At 36.0% G+C, this 17,546-nt stretch overlaps 1 protein-coding gene across 1 annotated transcript in view; it reads right to left on the reverse strand.

Moving 5' to 3' along the window:
- Positions 1 to 2,235: 2,235 nt before the first annotated feature.
- The window catches only part of armc1 (armadillo repeat containing 1), a 29,238-nt gene continuing 13,927 nt past the window's right edge, over positions 2,236 to 17,546 (reverse strand). The window contains 5 exon segments of the mRNA NM_001008609.1: positions 2,236 to 3,164; positions 4,943 to 5,017; positions 5,326 to 5,442; positions 5,531 to 5,720; positions 15,177 to 15,268. Coding sequence (NP_001008609.1) covers positions 2,973 to 3,164; positions 4,943 to 5,017; positions 5,326 to 5,442; positions 5,531 to 5,720; positions 15,177 to 15,268 — 666 coding nt within the window. The 3' untranslated portion in view covers positions 2,236 to 2,972.

A 17,546-nucleotide genomic window follows, 5' to 3' on the forward strand; every position in this document is an offset into this window, starting at 1 on the left:
AAGAATCGAATGTTCTAAAACTCTTCGTATATAACAGCGAATATGCACTGTACATGAGAAGCTACTAAAATCTACCACTCACCGTGGGCTCTGGTTTTGCGTTCTTAACAGTGAACAGTATCTTAATACGCTTCAAGGAAGGGTAAATGTACAGAACAAGAGGAGAAAACAATTTAAATGACAGAAAATGAAAACCTTTCATTTGGATTTTGTTCATAAATATAACACTGATGGCCTCATCTTGTACGAAGCTCGCCACTGTGTATGGTGATTCAATTTTAGTACATTTAATGTGAACGCTCTTTAAAAAAAAACAGTCTTAAAGCATTGATTAAATATGAGGAAAAAGCAAATAATACAAACACTGATGCTTTACAATGAACCATGTTTTCCAGCATAATAAAAATATTGTGAGAAATGAAACAGGATTTAGTAAAAGGACGTTTACTGATTTATATAATCGACGTGTGCAGGTCTTTTGAATCACCAACTGTGACGTACACAAGACCTTTAGTTTCGGAAAACACACAAACACATCCCTGAGCGTCCAGAATGTGATATGTGAGGTCAGTCGATCATCTAAACTGTTAAAAAAAAAAAAAAAAAAAAAGACACTGTTGGTCAGGGAGATCTCGGAGGAAGAGGCGAAAGGTGACGTTCATGCATATATGACTTGTGGCAGGCATATATCAGGCCAAAAACAGACCCGATCATGCATTTGGCTAGAAGGCGAATCCCACACTTAACAAAAAATAATCAAAAATAAAAGTAATATATGAAAGGCCCTGAACAAAACATTTAGATTAATGGTGTCTGGGAATACACAGAAGAAAGAATGTAGGTAAATAGTAAGCATGTGACCAAAGGAAATTAGTTTGGATTGTTCATCTATAAAAGGAAAATTTGCAGTGAATTTATACACCCTCAGATGACATTTTATTCTTCAGTAGAACATTAAAGAACACTTAAAAAAATTATTCAAAGATTAACTAGATTTACCCTAATTTAAGTGGTTGCAAACTATTTATTTGGACTTAATTTAAACAAATTAAGTTGAAGTCTATTAAATTACTTTTTTTTAATTCAACACATTTAAATTGGTTGCAACAGTTTCTCAGACATCATGTTTTTCAGAAAAGATTTTAAGCTGAAACTGTGATGATTGATGATGTATAAAATGCAAGTCGGCCAGCCGTGCAAAAATGCTTTTCTTATCGAGACATTTGGATTAGAAACAAGAAAAAAATATCTAAAAATTCTTAAATCTAGAAGCATTTTTGAGACAAGCAAAACATGGTCTTGTTTTAAGATGTAATCTGCCAAAATTAAGTCAGTGTTTTGTAAAACCAAGCAAAATTATCTTGTTTTTTCTTTTGACATGAGATTATTTTGCTTGTTTTAAGGAAGAACTCTCTTAATTTTAACATATTCTTTCTTAAAACAAGACCCACAGTATGTGTTTTGCTTGTCTAGAAAAATAATCTTGCTTTAATAATTTTAAGATATTTGGACTAGAAATGAGAAAAAAAATCTAATTTTTCAGTTTGAGAGCCAAGGAAACACAAAAGAAAATAAAACAAATAAGTTCTGAATCAAAATGGTCAGTCTATGAACAAACATAAACGATTTTAAATATTATTAACTTTAGTCCAAAGTCTAATCTAACAGTCTATGGAGGTCGCAAAATGGTGGTTGTGCTTATACTGAATGTGAAAACTATTTATTTATTTTTTTTTAAAAGGTATCACTTTATTTTGATGGTCTCTTTAACGCATTTTGTTGAATTTAAGTTCCACTGCATCTACATGCTGACTAAATCTCAATAGATTATAAGTAGACTGTTAGGTTGGGGTTAGGGCTGGTGTAAGCTGGCATGTACATGCAAAGTGTCTTATAGTCAGTTAAATGTCTGTTGAAGGAGCAGTATCAACAAAAATTAAGCAGACAGTCTACTAATACTCAAACGGACCATCAAAATAAAGTGTTACCCTTTTTAAAATCCTCAATTGATTTTCTATTGAAGTGGCATACATCTTAAGCTGAGGGTAAGTAAATTAAACACAATTTTAATTTAAGGGTGAACTATCACTTTAAGAAAGGGCCAAAAAAAAAACTAACAATATCAATTCCCAAAGGATTCAAGCCATTTTTTCCACAGTGTGAAGAAGGTTATCTGGTGTTTGGCACATGCTGTAACAAAAACAGGTTAGTACTACACACATAAAGTAACAGCTATTCCATTTTCGCCTCCCTTATCTGGAGGCATCAAACCGTTATTTATTCATTTATCAAATTAATATTATTACTGCACACCAGCCAGTGCTGGAGTGTGAACGATTTATCATACGGAATCAGTTCCCTGAACCATCAACACATTACAAACCTAAAACTCATGTCTTCAGTCGAAGCAGATGAAGAGAATTTAAAACCAAGAAAACAAGCTACGTAATATATAAAGGCACACACAGAAGGAAAGTGGATCTCAAAAAAAAAAGGCATCATGCTTTGAAAAGATGAATTAATAAAGTAATATTAGGATATCAAAAGAAAATGTTGTATAAAATGTACAAGAAAGCTGAGATGAAGGGTTAGACCACATCCGAAATCACCCCAAAAAATCGTAGAAATTTAGAAAACATCGACCCAGCGGGGAAACCCAGATCGTTCGAGAACCTTCTCCTGACCAAACAAACAAACAATACGGTGAGTAGGAGAGAGAGCAAATAGACACAAAATACTTTCTGTGAACGTCTCCCGGCTGCTCTCTGGTTTTAGTGTCTGGTGTGGTTTGTATGCAGCGCTAAACGCAGGTTTCAGGAGCGGGTTTTGATCGCGTACCGTTTACTGCCGCCGCTCGTGGCGTTTTTTTGTGAAGTTGGAATAGGGCTGTAAGTTTATTGCGAGATGCACTCGGCAGTCTTGCGCGTGGAGGCAGGGCTGTAAAATGAGCGGGTCATGCGGGAGCCGTGGGGTCACCAGTAAAACGAGCGGGACAGGAAGTTAGCGGCCGTGTTTAGCCAGCTCACGCCATCCTGAACAGAGCCCAGGCGCGTCACTGCCTTGTGCTGCTCCTGAGACGGGCTCTCATCCTCCGGCAGATAATCCGGCAAATTCAGATTCTGCTCCACAACCACGTCTGAGTCCTCCTGGAATGGGATTACAAGCTGGAAGAAGGAAAGAGAATGATGGGAACAATGAGGCATATTATTTCAATATAAATATATAGAGAACATACATACATACATACATATATATATATATATATATATATATATATATATATATATATATATATATATATATATATATATATATATATATATATATATATATATATATAAAATTATTATTCAGTATGTATAAATATAATGTATGAAAAAAGCAAGCTAACCATCTGAATAAACATGATATGATGTTAAAAAGTTCAAATCTCAATTATTTTGAAGGTAAAAGATTAAAATAAAACTTAAAGGAAATTGAGATACAATAAAGAATGCATACACAATGTTTTGGGCAAAGGGATTACCAGGGATCATTAAAATGTTAAAAAGGTCTGATATATCTGGTTCTGGCTTCGTATAGGTGCTGATATGGAGGGTGGAAAACTGTATTATATGCTGGATTGTCTTTGCTAGATTTCAGCATGACTGCATAGTTGAGAGCCAGTTTTAATCTTCTGTTTTAAAGTGACATTTCTCCAGCTACAACAGTGATAAGAGTCCACTCTTATTACCTTCACACATTCGGTGTATTGGTTTGAAACTATGATTCAATTTTTTTGCAGCATCACAAAAATAGACAGTTTAATGCATTAAATATCAGTTATAGAATTTAAAAAAAAAACATAAAAAGATCTGAAAAACACAAAGTATTAAAATAAACAAATAAAGGTCATTGTTATTATTATTAATATTAATTTTTATAACAACAACAAATCAGTTTAATTGAAAAATAAAAAATACTATTAACCTTTAATTCCTATTCATTTAGATTTAACATTTTGTTCTTAATGAAAATAATTTTGTATTATTGTTGATTATCATTATTGTTATTTATTTATTAGGTTCTATTTTAAATAGTAGTAGTAATTATAATATTAATAATAATGAAGTTATTATTGTTGTTGATTTTCATTATAAAAATTATTATTATTAAGTTCTATATTAAATAGAAATAAGTAAGTTATTCATCGTGCACCAATTGTTTTTGTTTAAAACTTAATAAAATATTTAACATTTCATTAACATGTTTACAAAAATATTGTCCAATAAAAATACATTTCTATAATTATTATTGTTTTTAATAACAATAATACCTTTTCTGCTTTTATAGTAAAATACTTGTGTAATTTATTTAATTTAACATTTACTAAAATGTTTTAGAACAAAAAGGTGAACAGATAATAAAAACAATTACATTTTTTAAATTGTGATTAATCTTCCACTCATTTACAGAAAAAAAAAATATATAAAGTTTAGTGTGAAATGTCATCATTTCTAGTTCTTCCATTCAGCACGTTAATTCTTAGTCAATTGTGCCACCTGCTGGTCAATAATGAAAGTGTATGATGAAGAGGTTTCCAAAGGTGCTGTTCTGCAGCCACTACAGGTCACAACTGCACTGCTGCAGGTACAGATCGCCCTTCCAATTCAACTAGAGAGGACACATCTCTCCTCAATTACCAGACTCTGTGCATGTACGTGTGTGCAAGGCCCTTTGACTTTTTCAGAGGCAAGGTGACATCCTAAATGATCATGTGATGAGGGGAATAAGAGTAACTCTTAGCAGGGTTTAGCCATCAGACAGACAGAATCATATCCAACATCGTCAGCTACAGGAAGTGCAGTTTGAGTCAAATGGATAACTAATCTACACTGAACAGTGTATCTTTCTTGTGTGTGTGTGTGTTTGGTTATGGTCAGTGTTTGTTTGTTTGACTGACCTCTGCTCCATCTTCCCCTTTCACAACCTGCTGTGCCTTCATGACTTTGGTTGAAGCTATAGCAGTTCCCAAGGCCTAAAGAAAAGAAAATATAAAGAAAAAAACAAATGAGGAAAAGGAGTTTCTGATTTTAAAGCTTTAAAGCTAGCATGTTTAGAAATGTGTAGAAAAAAATATCTTTCCTTTAAACAGAAATTGGGGAAAAAATACTTAAAATTGAAATTTACCAAGAGGGCGAACACATTTTATGTTCATTCTTATATAAATCATTATTTGAAATGTAAAAATGGTTTAAATAAAATAAAATAGATGATTATAATGAAATCAATTTTTAATTCTCAGATGTGTTCTTCTAAATGGACAGTGTTCGATTGGGAACTGACCTCTGCCTTCAGGTCTGAGCGGATTCTGACCACGCATCTCTTCACGGCCATCTGAAAGGTAAAACTGATGACTCCTTTAATCTTCAGCAGAGCCTCCTCACAAAGACTCCTCCGAGACTGACAAAGAAAACCCAGAGATAGAAGTCACATTGAGCCAAAACCAAATCTCTTAACGCTCCATTACAAAGCAATTGTCTGTGCTTACCGAATCATCAAGCCCATCAATCTGAAGCACCACAGTTTTGGCCCGTTTGTTGGTTGCGCCCAGGAAGAACTGGGCTTTTCTTCTACAGGAGGCTCCGGCTTCTGCCTGTTCAGCCTCTGCACTGCTGGAGTTCTGCAGGATCTCGTAGATCTCAGAGGCCAGCAGCTTGGTTTCTCCTGGAGACGTGCCTCTGTACAAATACATCACAAACATTAGCCTTCATACACTTCAGTTGTGATGTATGGAAGAGTGTTTTCAGGTTCAAACCGCTACTTATTTGAATTGAGAAATAACTCCGTAGCCGTTTATGATCACTGTTAAGTGACACCACATATTTATTCAAACTGTCAGTATCGGTGAAATGGTTCAAATATTTCAACTTATTTTATAATGATTCTAAAAATGTTCTCAGATGCCAAACAAAGCATTTAAATGTTTACATTGATTATTTTTATTTTTTACATCTTAAAAATAAACATTACAAAATGTATGCAAGTTTGCAATCTTTCTCACGTTTGCAGATCCAGTATGAGAACGAGCCGCTATGTCAAGCCTGATGTTTATAGCCAGGATAAGTGCACATTCCCAGCATTTGTTAACAGACCACGGAATCAATCACAGAATCATTGATGCAAGTATAGAGAAAACCCGATGTGAGCCCATCGGGTAACTAGTAGAAAAACAACTCTCTCGCCCACCAATCTGGGAACTCCCCTGCTGAAAAATCTAGCTTAAACCAGCCTAGGCTGGTTGGCTGGTTTTAAAAGGGTTTTGGCCATTTCCAGGCTGGTTTCCAGCCATTGGTCTTAGCTGGTAAATGGCCAGCTAAATCCAGCTAAAACCAGCTTGACCACCCTGGTTTAAGCTGGACATAGCTGATTTTGACTGGGCTACCAGCCTGGCTAGGCTGGTCAAGCTGGTTTTAGCTGGTCATCTCCCAGCCTGACCAGCTAAGACCAGGCTGGAAATGGCTGGAAACCAGCCTGGAAATGTCCAAAACCCCTCTAAAACCAGCCTGGTCGACCAGCTAAAACCAGCCAACCAGCCTAGGCTGGTTTAAGCTGTTTTTTTCAGTAGGGTCCCATTACTTTCATTCAGAAAATTAACAGAAACATATGAAGCGAGTCATATTAACCAATTAAATCGTTAACTTTTTCTTAAATGTGACCAATTCATACTACTAATGAATTTATTGTGAAGATTATATCAAGCCCTTACTCAATAATGCAGATGTATTTTATCTAATTAGTTTATTTTATCGAGTTTGTTTAATCTTCATCTATATGATCGTTTATACATCGTTTTCATTTAAGATATTTTATTTCTGATTGAGTCTATTTGATCTATTATAATTTGTATAATTATAATTTGATTTGGTTTCATTATCAAAATAAATAAATAAAAACTTTATAAACATATGATTAGATATTTAATAACAAAAATATAAAATTGTTGGCATTTTCTAGTTTTTTTTTTGCAATATCTTGTTTGAATTTAAATGTATTATTTTTCTATACCTAAAGATGTCTGGTGAGCGAAGACTTATTTTAATGAATGGAACTGTTAAATAAAACCCTTTTGTTTAAAATGCACCAAAAAATATAGTCTATATACACTGTATGTGGAAATTATTCTTAACGCTTCACTTTTTCAACATTTTTTATGTTACAGCCTTATTTAAAAAATGATTAAATTAATTTATTTCCTCAAAATTCTACACACAATACCCCATAATGACAATGAGAAAAAAAAATACTTTTTGAAATTGTTGTAAATTTATCGAAAAAAAAAACAAACAAAAAAAACGGGAAAAATCACATGTATATCAGTATTCACAGCCTTTGCTGTGAAACTCTAAATTAAGCTCAGGTACATTCCGTTTCCACTGATAACCCGATGGTCACTCTGTCAGCTCCAGCATTCTTCTGTGGAAAGAAGTGGACGTTACAGAAGGACATCCATCTGTACGTAAATGACTTGTATGGTAGAGTGGCCAGACAGAAGGCACTTCCCACCTGGAATTTGCCAAAAGGCATCTGAAGGACTCAGACCATAAGAAACAAAATTCTCTGGTCTAATAAAACTAAAATTTAACTCTTTGGAGTGAATGCCTGGCGTTACATTTAGAGAAAACCAGGCACCCCTTATCACCAGGCTAATACCATCCCTACAGTGAAGCATGGTGGTGGCAGCATCATGCAATGGGGATGTTTTTCAGCTGAAGGAACTGGAAGACTAGTCAGGATAGAGCGAAAGATGAATGCAGGGATCTACAGAGACATCCTGAATGAAACCTGCTTCAGAGTGCTCTTGGAGCAGGCTAGTTGCAAAGTATAAATCATCATAGTAAATTAATTTAGCCTGCTTTCATGCAATTGAGTCAAGGCTAAATTCAGCCAGGATAGCCTCAAAATCCCAACTTAATCCCTTATCTTACTTTTGTGTGTGTGATATGGAGTTTATTGATTAAATTTTTATACTGATAAAACGCATACATACACATACTGTATACATACACCCATATACACAATCCTTCATGCTTATTCCCTGATTTATTAGGGGTCCCCACAGCAGAATGAACCACCATTTACCTTTCCAGCCGCACATATATAAATATATAATTAAATCATCAATCCTAAATAAATTCCTATATAAATCAATCGTATGGCTTATTATGACAATTAAGCACCAATGTTTTTACAACTGATAAAAGATGAACCGCTGTCTATCTGTCCATCCGAGATTAGACATGGAGATAAACATCCCTATCGTGAATTTCAACAGTATCACAGCACATTGAGTGTACATTACAACCATTTAGTTGTTCTCTTTTAATATCCGATAGAGGGTTTTGAACCAGAAACTGAGTTTATTAAATGGCCACAGTTGATGAACAAAAAAAAAATTTATTGAGCAAACTATGCTCATCTAAAAGAGCATGTATTGTGCATTTCAGTGCTTGTCAGTGCTGATACGTGAAAAGGTCAGCACTCCAGAAGACACGGAGATATGAGACGGAGGGCAATCTGACAGCATGAGGTCGCAGAAAAGTCAGCCTGATGGAGCTTGAACCAACTAACCTTTAATACTGCTACAATTCTCTAATTCATCTAAAGCTGTGCGATTAGTATGGCTTAACATGGCGATTATGCATAAATCGAGTCTGGAAATTAAAAGATTTCTGGAGGAACATGCAAATGAAAATGTACAATTTCTAATCATACATTATCAGAGGCATTACAGATGCAAATATGACGCACTAAACATCTGCAGACAAGTTAAATGGCACATCTTTAATGCAAGACCACACAAATTATTTAAAACAAATGAATCTGAAGCTGCTATGACAGAAACACAAGTCAATTTGTGAACAAGAACTGAAAAACGATAATTTTATACATTCAAAAATATATACAGGTATTTAAAGCTTTTTGGTGCTGCAAATTTACACCAGTTTTACTTAGCAGAAGGTGGTTGAGCTTCACAAAATAAAGAGTGGCTATAAGAAAAAAATGCTAAAACACTGAAAATGTCCACCATCAGAGCAATAATTTCTGACCCAACTGTGTTTTGAATCAGAAGAATGTGTTTCCAACTACTGCAGTGGGCAGTAGTCTGTTTTGTCATTCCACAAAGAGGAACCAGAACTATGTTCTATTAGCACTCTCACCAGAGAGGGATTTACTCATCCAAATACAGTAAAGCTGCAACCTACTCAGTAGGTACTGCATTTGAATTTAAATGTACTTCTCGGCTGTTAGAAAAGTACGTTCTATACAGTATAAATGTCAGTAGTATAAATAGTATGAATAGTTGCTTCACTCCTATTTATGACTTCTCTCGCTGTGTATCATGGGATAGTGTAGCGTTCATCCAATGCACACTTCAGAATCTCGCTGGAAGTAGTAGGTCATCCGTTTACACTCATTCTGTTTTTCGAATTTTATGAATTCAAACATACTACTTGACTTGCATACCGTTTTTAGCATGCTATATAGTATGGAATAGTATGCAATTTCGGACACAGCATATGTTTGATAATCTGATAATCCATATTGTTTGCAAATATTTTTGAAATACAACAAAATGACTGCTGGCTTATTTGTGTTCCCACTTGACTTTCGTTTTTCTCTTGCCAATGCTAATTCTACATGACAATTCAGAAACTCCCTCAAACTTGAACACTATGAGAAGTGTTGTGTAAAACACACCAAACAAACTAGCCTGACAGCCCAATGGCTGACCGTCAGATTGGTGTGTCTTGGCCTTAAAGAGATGGTTCACCCAAAAATTAAATCTCGGTCTTCATGTCCGTTCACTTTCTCAAAACCTGTTTGAGTTTCTTTCTTCTGTTGAATGAAAAATGCTGGTTGATGGTACCCATTGACCCCGATAGTAGGAGAAAACTACAATGGAAGTCAATTAGTTCCATCAACCAGCATTTTTCTAAATAACTACTTCTGTGTTCTATAGACCTTTTTCTTAGATCGAAAAATTACCCATTATGCTTTGCGCGCAAGGAGAATGCTAAGAACTTCCGGTCGGCAGCTGATGCGTATAAATGGTCACATATGGACATTTTTGAAACGATAGTTTTAATCTATTTTACCTGCTTTTATCATCTCTGAACTAATACAGTTGTTGATCTGCACCACCTCCTGGACTGATTATTAAAAAAATGTGATCTAATAGGACTGAAATCAACTGCTGTGAGGCATTTTCCCCTCGTTGTTGGACAGCATCTTAATCTGTTTAAATGAAGCCTCGTCATCGCTAAAGTCAACAGTTTCTCTTTCTTTCAAATATATAACCAACCCAAACAAATGTACTTCACCAAAATGTATGGCACACAAACACGCGTAGCCTGTACTGTCCCACTGACACACTGATTTAATAACTGTGACAAAGTGAAATTAAGGTGACAACTTGAAATGACAGAAAAACACAAGCCCTGGTAAATCCTGCACACTAAATGAAACATAAACGGCTTGCGATTAGAATGAACAGCAAATCAGCAAGCAGAGTATCAATAACAGACTTGTATTGGTCATTTTTGCATGACATACCTGTTAAGTTTCATGCCAGTAATCTAGGGCCTCATGTATCAACGCTGCATACACACAAAAACTTTGCGTGCACCAGGTTTCACGCTCACGTTTGGATTTTATCAACGATGAAATAAACATGGGAATGTGCGTTGGTCCACGCCAACTTCATGCCTGGCGTACATGCATTTCTTGTGTGTGTTTGTTTTACTTCCATTGACGTTAAAATGCACACTACAACATGTCTTTGAGCCATGCAATGGCAGCTGTAAGAGACGGGTTCATCCGCATGTCTAGCAGGTATACAAGGTTTCCATACCATGCAGTTGACCAGCCAAACATTAAAGCGCAATTTGCAGCGGTCGCCGGTATGCCCAATGTAATCGGGGCAATCTACTGCACACACATTGCTATAAAGGCACCATCTGAAGATGAATTTGCATACATGAATCAGAAACATTTCCATTCAATGAATGTGCAAATAAAATAAGATGCACAGACTTATTAATGATTCCTTCTTGTCTTCCATGTGATGAAGAGTAGGCAAAATCTGATATGTAGCGGGGGAAAAAAAAGAAGAATGAGTTCATCAGACGCTGGATTCGAACCGAGTTCATGCTTGAGCGTGTCAGAACATATTGCCATTCATTTTACGAGCTACGCCACTCACGCTGTTAAAGGCACTACAAAATGTTACACCTTTACATCGCACTATTTCTTTTTGAATCCACTTAGTGTGATGTTCAGACCCAACTGTATCATCAGCTAAACTCTCCCACCTTTTGTTATAAATTCCGGAGGACAAACTTGCAAATTACACCGTTTTTCTCCGGTCTACCTCCGAAAGCAGCACCTCCAATTCACATTCTGTTCAAAGTTTGCTTGCTTTCGCCATTGCTTTTTTGTTGGGTTGCCAAATTAGAGTCATTAGCATATTCATATGGGGGAGGAGGCAGGGAGGGGTTTTGCACTCGTGCATGTTGTCCTCAGTTTCATGTTCATTCGGATGTACAAAGAGAATTTACGTTTGATTCGGTGTACGCAGTGCTTCATACATCTGAATTTTTTACTGCGTACGCACATTTATAGCTTTGTAGGTACGCAAAGTTATAGTATGATTTCAATGCAAGTCTTCGTACATGAGACCCCTGGTGTTCTCTATGATGCAGTCAAGTATTGCGTGTGTGTGTGTGTGGTGAAGAACCGCTAAGCTAACAGGTCAGGCACGCACGCACACATGCACGCAAGTTCTGGCGGCAAACACGTGAACAAGGAGAATGTTTTTCTCTCAGGTGTGAACCACATCTGACAGATTAACGGCTTTAACACATTTTTCAAAGTTGTGTGTCACAAAAACACACGTGATCCATTAAAAACACTATTGTAACCCATTTTTGGAGCGCAAATTACCAGTTGTGAACACTGTTAACGGAAGTTCTTAGCATTCTACCGGAAGACACTATTCGCTATGGCACCCTCCATGCAGCAGCCAAGAAAAAGGTCTATAGAATCTCATAAAGAAGAGTAAATGAAAAGCTAATCGCTTAAAAAACAAAATCTGCAAAAAATAAAAATAAATAAAAACTCGAATAATTTTTAAAATAGTTTTAAAGTGAGAAGTTTGAAACTTTGATGTATTTGAACAAACTTTGTATTTGAACAAACTTTTATGTATTCGAAGAATTTTGAGAGGAAAAAAGATTTTACCAAGCGTTCCATTAATATTGGAGGGCTCTGTATATTAACATACAACTGTATATTAATGTACAACTTCATCAGATCTTTGGGTGAACAAGGGCCTGAAATCTCTTCAATTTGATTTTTAAAAAAGAGAACAGATTTGTAAACACGTAAGCGAGAGTAAATGACCACAAAATGTTGATTTTTAGGTCAACAAAGCAATTTGTAAGCATTAGCATAGCTTGTTTGTGAGCTCTGCCTTGTCATGAGGGGTGATGAAGGATTCCTTCACTTCCTCCAGCCATAAGATTTCACAGACTGGGGCGATGCACGACCTCTACCCAAAGTCACGGTGCCACAAATAGTGACGGGCAGCTTGTGGAACTGCAGGGCACTCCTTGATGGCGTCTGAGCAAACCAAAGCGACTGGTGAATTGAAGGAGGCGGGCAGAGAGTCGCCCTGAGAGAAGGATACGCTGCTCTCTGCCAACCATTGGCACTTCTGTCGGTGCGGCTCCATGTAAACAGAAGCCACTCGCCGTCTAAAAGCCTGCAGACTTTCGCACTCCAAATAAGGCCGAACTGTGGCAAATATACACACGAACGTGGATCCTGTGCTTCTATACTTAGCCTCTGGGGTGTCAAAAACAAGCAGTTGTATGAATATTTAAAGCATCAGTTTCCATCTACATAAGAGCTGTTTGACATGAGGTAAAAGAAACACTGAGTCTGGAATGTTCTCAGGGATTATCCAACAAGTGCAGGCAAGGAGGATTTCTTTTCTGCACCAAGACAAATGTGCCTTGCCACTATTTATTATAAATTACTCTATTACATGGTGATAGTGATGATGACGACTCTAAAAACACTGTATCAACAGTTATATTTTAAGTAATATTAAATAGTTATATAATAATACTAATGGTGACAATAATAAAAAAGTAATATGAATAGAGTATTTATTGTTTTATTAGCATTATTTAAATAACAGTACATAAATTAAACAGTAATTTAATATTACTTATAATTGTTCTTTAAGAAATTAACTTATAAACATTTATTACTATTTATTAAAATTTTTAAATGTATAAGTATTAATTTTTGCTCAGCACCATTAAAAATGTATTAAAATAGACTAACTGAAAAAAAATTAAATATGAAAAAAAAAATGATTACGGTTTTTTGTAGCAAAATGGTAACAATTTTAATAACAAATATTGCAAGTATTTTTTTTTTATTTAATGCCATGTCAGCAACAAAGGCTATTGTCATGGCAAGAACATTTCAATAATAAATATACAATTAAAGTCAACAAACAAATGAATACATAAATTAAATAAATTTTTTAGAGCTGAAACATTTTTCATAGTTTCACTTTGCTAAAAATATCCTTTATTTAAAAAAAAAAAGTCTTTTGGAATAATTAAAAGCAGGACATTCCAGTGAGGGGCCAATCACACCGAATGTGCATTTACGTTCCAAAAACGCGAGTCACACCTCACTGCCTTTTTTTTTCACAAGAACAAAAGCAGCGATGTGTGTTTTTTTAATGTCGCTAGGCAATGACTAGATCAGATGGGTATTGTTTGAGAGTGTTGCTGTTGATACTAATATAATTTTAATAATTACCAATATTGTGATATTCAAGGTTTGCAAAGCCATACAGCTCTGGATGATTCAAAACAGCAACCACAAGTCTCCTCCATCTTCAAACGTATTCGCTGTTGTCTTGACAACACAAACACTGCAGGCACCTCAACGGAAACCCCGGCTCTGCTTTCCTTTGATTGGAGAATGAAAACGATGCAACTAACATAACACACTTTTTCCGCTCAGAGTTGACTTTTTACAACCGCTCTTAACGCAAAAAGCGTGTTCGGTGTGATCGCCCGTAAAATGTGTTTTACTTTGAGAGAAATTGAGCAGTACAAACATTGAGTAAGGTCTTTACCTTTGAGCAAAATAGCATGGGTTAATCTTGTGTCCAATACAACATCTGGTAAAAATCCCCTGATCAAATTTTGTCTTAAAACTCTAGATATCAGGTTGTATTTTATCATTTTCCAATGCATTCCACTCTACTTGCCACTTATTTAAAGTGTAAACATGATAAAAGGTCTCATCTCTGAAGGAGTTTGGCTCATTTTCACCAAATGCTTCAAAGCGTCTAGTAACAAATATTACATTTAATTCAATAAATTTTATTGTAATTCTAGAGGTTTCCCCCCACACTCCAGAGACATGTGCTATAGGTGAAAAATTCACTAAATTGACCGTAGTGTATATGTGTGTATGGATGTTTCCCAGTACTGAGCTGCAGCTGGAAGGGCATCAGCTGTGCAAAACATATGCTGGATAAGATGGGGGTTCATTCCCCTGATAAATAAAGGGACTAAGTCGAAGGAAAATGAATGAACGAAAGAGTAAGAACAAGAAACCCAGCATTTTTTCTGCACAGAAAAAAAAGTCATAATGCTGTCAACTGGCCCCAAACACTGGCCATTAGCTCATCCTTTCTCTTCATGGTGTAACAGATGTCATCTCCCCGCTTAAAAGGTACACATATATGAACTGCTCATAATAAACTGCATACAGATTGACCAATAAGGAAAGTGAAGTCTCATCAGTGGTACAGCTACCTCTGACATCAAAGACTGACCTCTGCTGGACATGAGCCCTCAACAGGCAAAACAAATGCAATTGTGCACTAAAAAGAAGTCAGGTTGCTTGACGATTCACATTAAGCTTGCATCATCAGACCCGTTTAGCATCAAAACAAAGAAATCTGCATCTGACAGGACGACCTTCTCAAATCTGCCCAGCACACACATTCACTAAAGCTGCAGGATGAGGGGTTTGTTTTCTGCAGGAAAGTGCAAAGCGAGTTCGTGTTGGCTTCATGTTTTGTGGCAGTGACTTACTTCTGCATGACGTTCTGCAGGCTCAGCATCATTCCCAGCTCGCCCTTCATCTTCTCCCGGTTGGCACGGCATTCTGCCAGGTAACGCACCGCCTGTAGGACACAAAGCCATTCAGGGTCATGCAGGGCCATTACAGAGACACACCGCTGAGATAACAAAGCTGATAAATGAACCTTAAGAATTACTCGGTCAGAGTTAAAGAGAAAGCGCTGTTCAGATTTTCTCCATATTTTTCCACAGGTTTGAGGGCCTTCTCAAGCATGACTGAAAATCAGGGGTTCAAAACTGAAAGGAACATTCCACATTTTTGGAAAATAGGCTCATTGTACAAGCCTTCGCGTAAATAGAGTTTTGCCATTTTTTTATTAATTCACTTTTTTTATTATTTAAAGAACATTTATCTTAGCTTAGCATAAATCATTGAATCAGATTAGACCATTAGCATCTCGTTCAAAATTATCAAAGACTTGAAGTAAGCAGTAAAGGTCTAATCTCTAAATTAATCAGTATTTTTGCCAATTTACAGTCTTTTGCATTTGACAGTCTCTGCACCAGCTGGTCTGTGGACCTTAATAGTGAAACAAACCAAGATGCATGGAAAGCAGTTCTGGATAGGGTTTATTCCTCATCAATATGCACGCCACTGCCTCATTCAGTGTAAAGTGGTTTACCGAGTAAACTGGTCGAAATGTAGACTCGCACAGATCGACCCAACTATTGATTCAGAGTGTGATAGGTGTCATTCAGCTTTAGGAACTCGTATGTTAAGGACATGCCCAGCTGTTTCCTCATTTTATGATTCATTATTTCTCTCTCTTTCAGCAATTACTTCTATAGATATACCACCATCATCTATTATTGGCCTCTTAATTATACATGCCTGATAATTATACACGAGCCATTTTTTTAAGTTTGCAGCTATCCTAATTTTCCTTGCTAGGTGTGTATTTTTATTAAACTGGAAAAACCTTCAGCCACCCTCACATGTGGCTAAAAAATGTTTTGTATTTTGTGAAACTAGAGAAGATTAGATACTCCCTTCAAAGACATACCAGAAAATTTGTCAAAATTTGGAATGCCTGGAATAGCTGGATCTAGACTGATCACCCTTGCTTGCTCTTGACAATAATAATACATCAGTTTGTAATCTTTCATTACTCGAATTGTAACATTGAGATTGTTGCATAAATGTAGACATCTGCCCTGCATTATTTGTGTTATTTAGTTTTATTTTATTTTATTATTTTTTTCATGCATTTAATAATTTTTTTTAATTATTATTTCGATAAGGGTTGTTTGATATGTTTGTAAAAATGTAAACTAAATCATGAGCAAAGAGTTTTGCTAATTTTCCTTTTTACAGCTTGAATCTTCTGTAGTTACATTGTGTACTAAGAAATGATACAGCAGGCACAATGATATTAAATATGGCCCAGTAAATCATCAATATAACCATGGTCACATTGAAAGTTGCATGAGCTGGGGTCTATTTTCAAGCGCTGTAACATTGCGCCTGTTGCAGCCATGGTAAGGCAGGGAATAATTAACAAATTCATTCATTCATTTTCTTTTCGGCTTAGTCCCTTTATCAATTTAGGGTCGCCACAGCGGAACGAACCCCCAACTTATCCAGCATATGTTTTACGCAGCGGATGCCCTTCCAGCTGCAACCCATCTCTGGGAAACATCCATACACACTCATTCACATACATACACTACAGACAATTTAGCCTATACCAATTCACCTGTACCACATGTCTTTGGACTGTGGGGTAAACCAGAGCACCTGGAGAAAATAAAAGTATTGTTTCTAGACATACAGGCCAAGTAAATAGCAACTTTTCATTTTATAGATTCACATTGGTCTTAGTATATGGTGTAACTACAGAAGTGTCACCTTTTAAAAATAATAATAAAATGTTTGGTCATTTTTGAGTGAGATGCTAATGGTCTAATCTGATTCAATGATCTATGCTAAGCTAAGCTAAAAGTGCTCCTGCCAGACCGGGAGATCGGCTAAATGGATTCAAAAATCAATAACTGTTTGAGATATGCTAGAGTAGTTTTTTTTAGACTTGTGTTTGTTGAGCATTAGTTAAGACAATGTTAGCACCAGTTAGCTTTAATTGTGAAGAAAAAAAATGGATCATTTGGAGCCTTTGTCATCTAATTTCATCTTCCGGGTTTAAAATAATTTTTGGGGCGGGATCAAAATCAGTGACTCATCTGCTATTGGAGTGATGACACGTCGGTTTCTTATTATGATTCATAGCTGAGTTTTTTTATCCTATGAAAAGACCCTGCTTCTTAATTATTCATGACTGCATGTGCTTTCTGATGACAGACTAATACGGACAGACCACAGGCCTG

Source organism: Danio rerio, chromosome 24 (assembly GCF_049306965.1).
Source record: "Danio rerio strain Tuebingen ecotype United States chromosome 24, GRCz12tu, whole genome shotgun sequence".
NCBI lineage: Eukaryota > Metazoa > Chordata > Actinopteri > Cypriniformes > Danionidae > Danio > Danio rerio.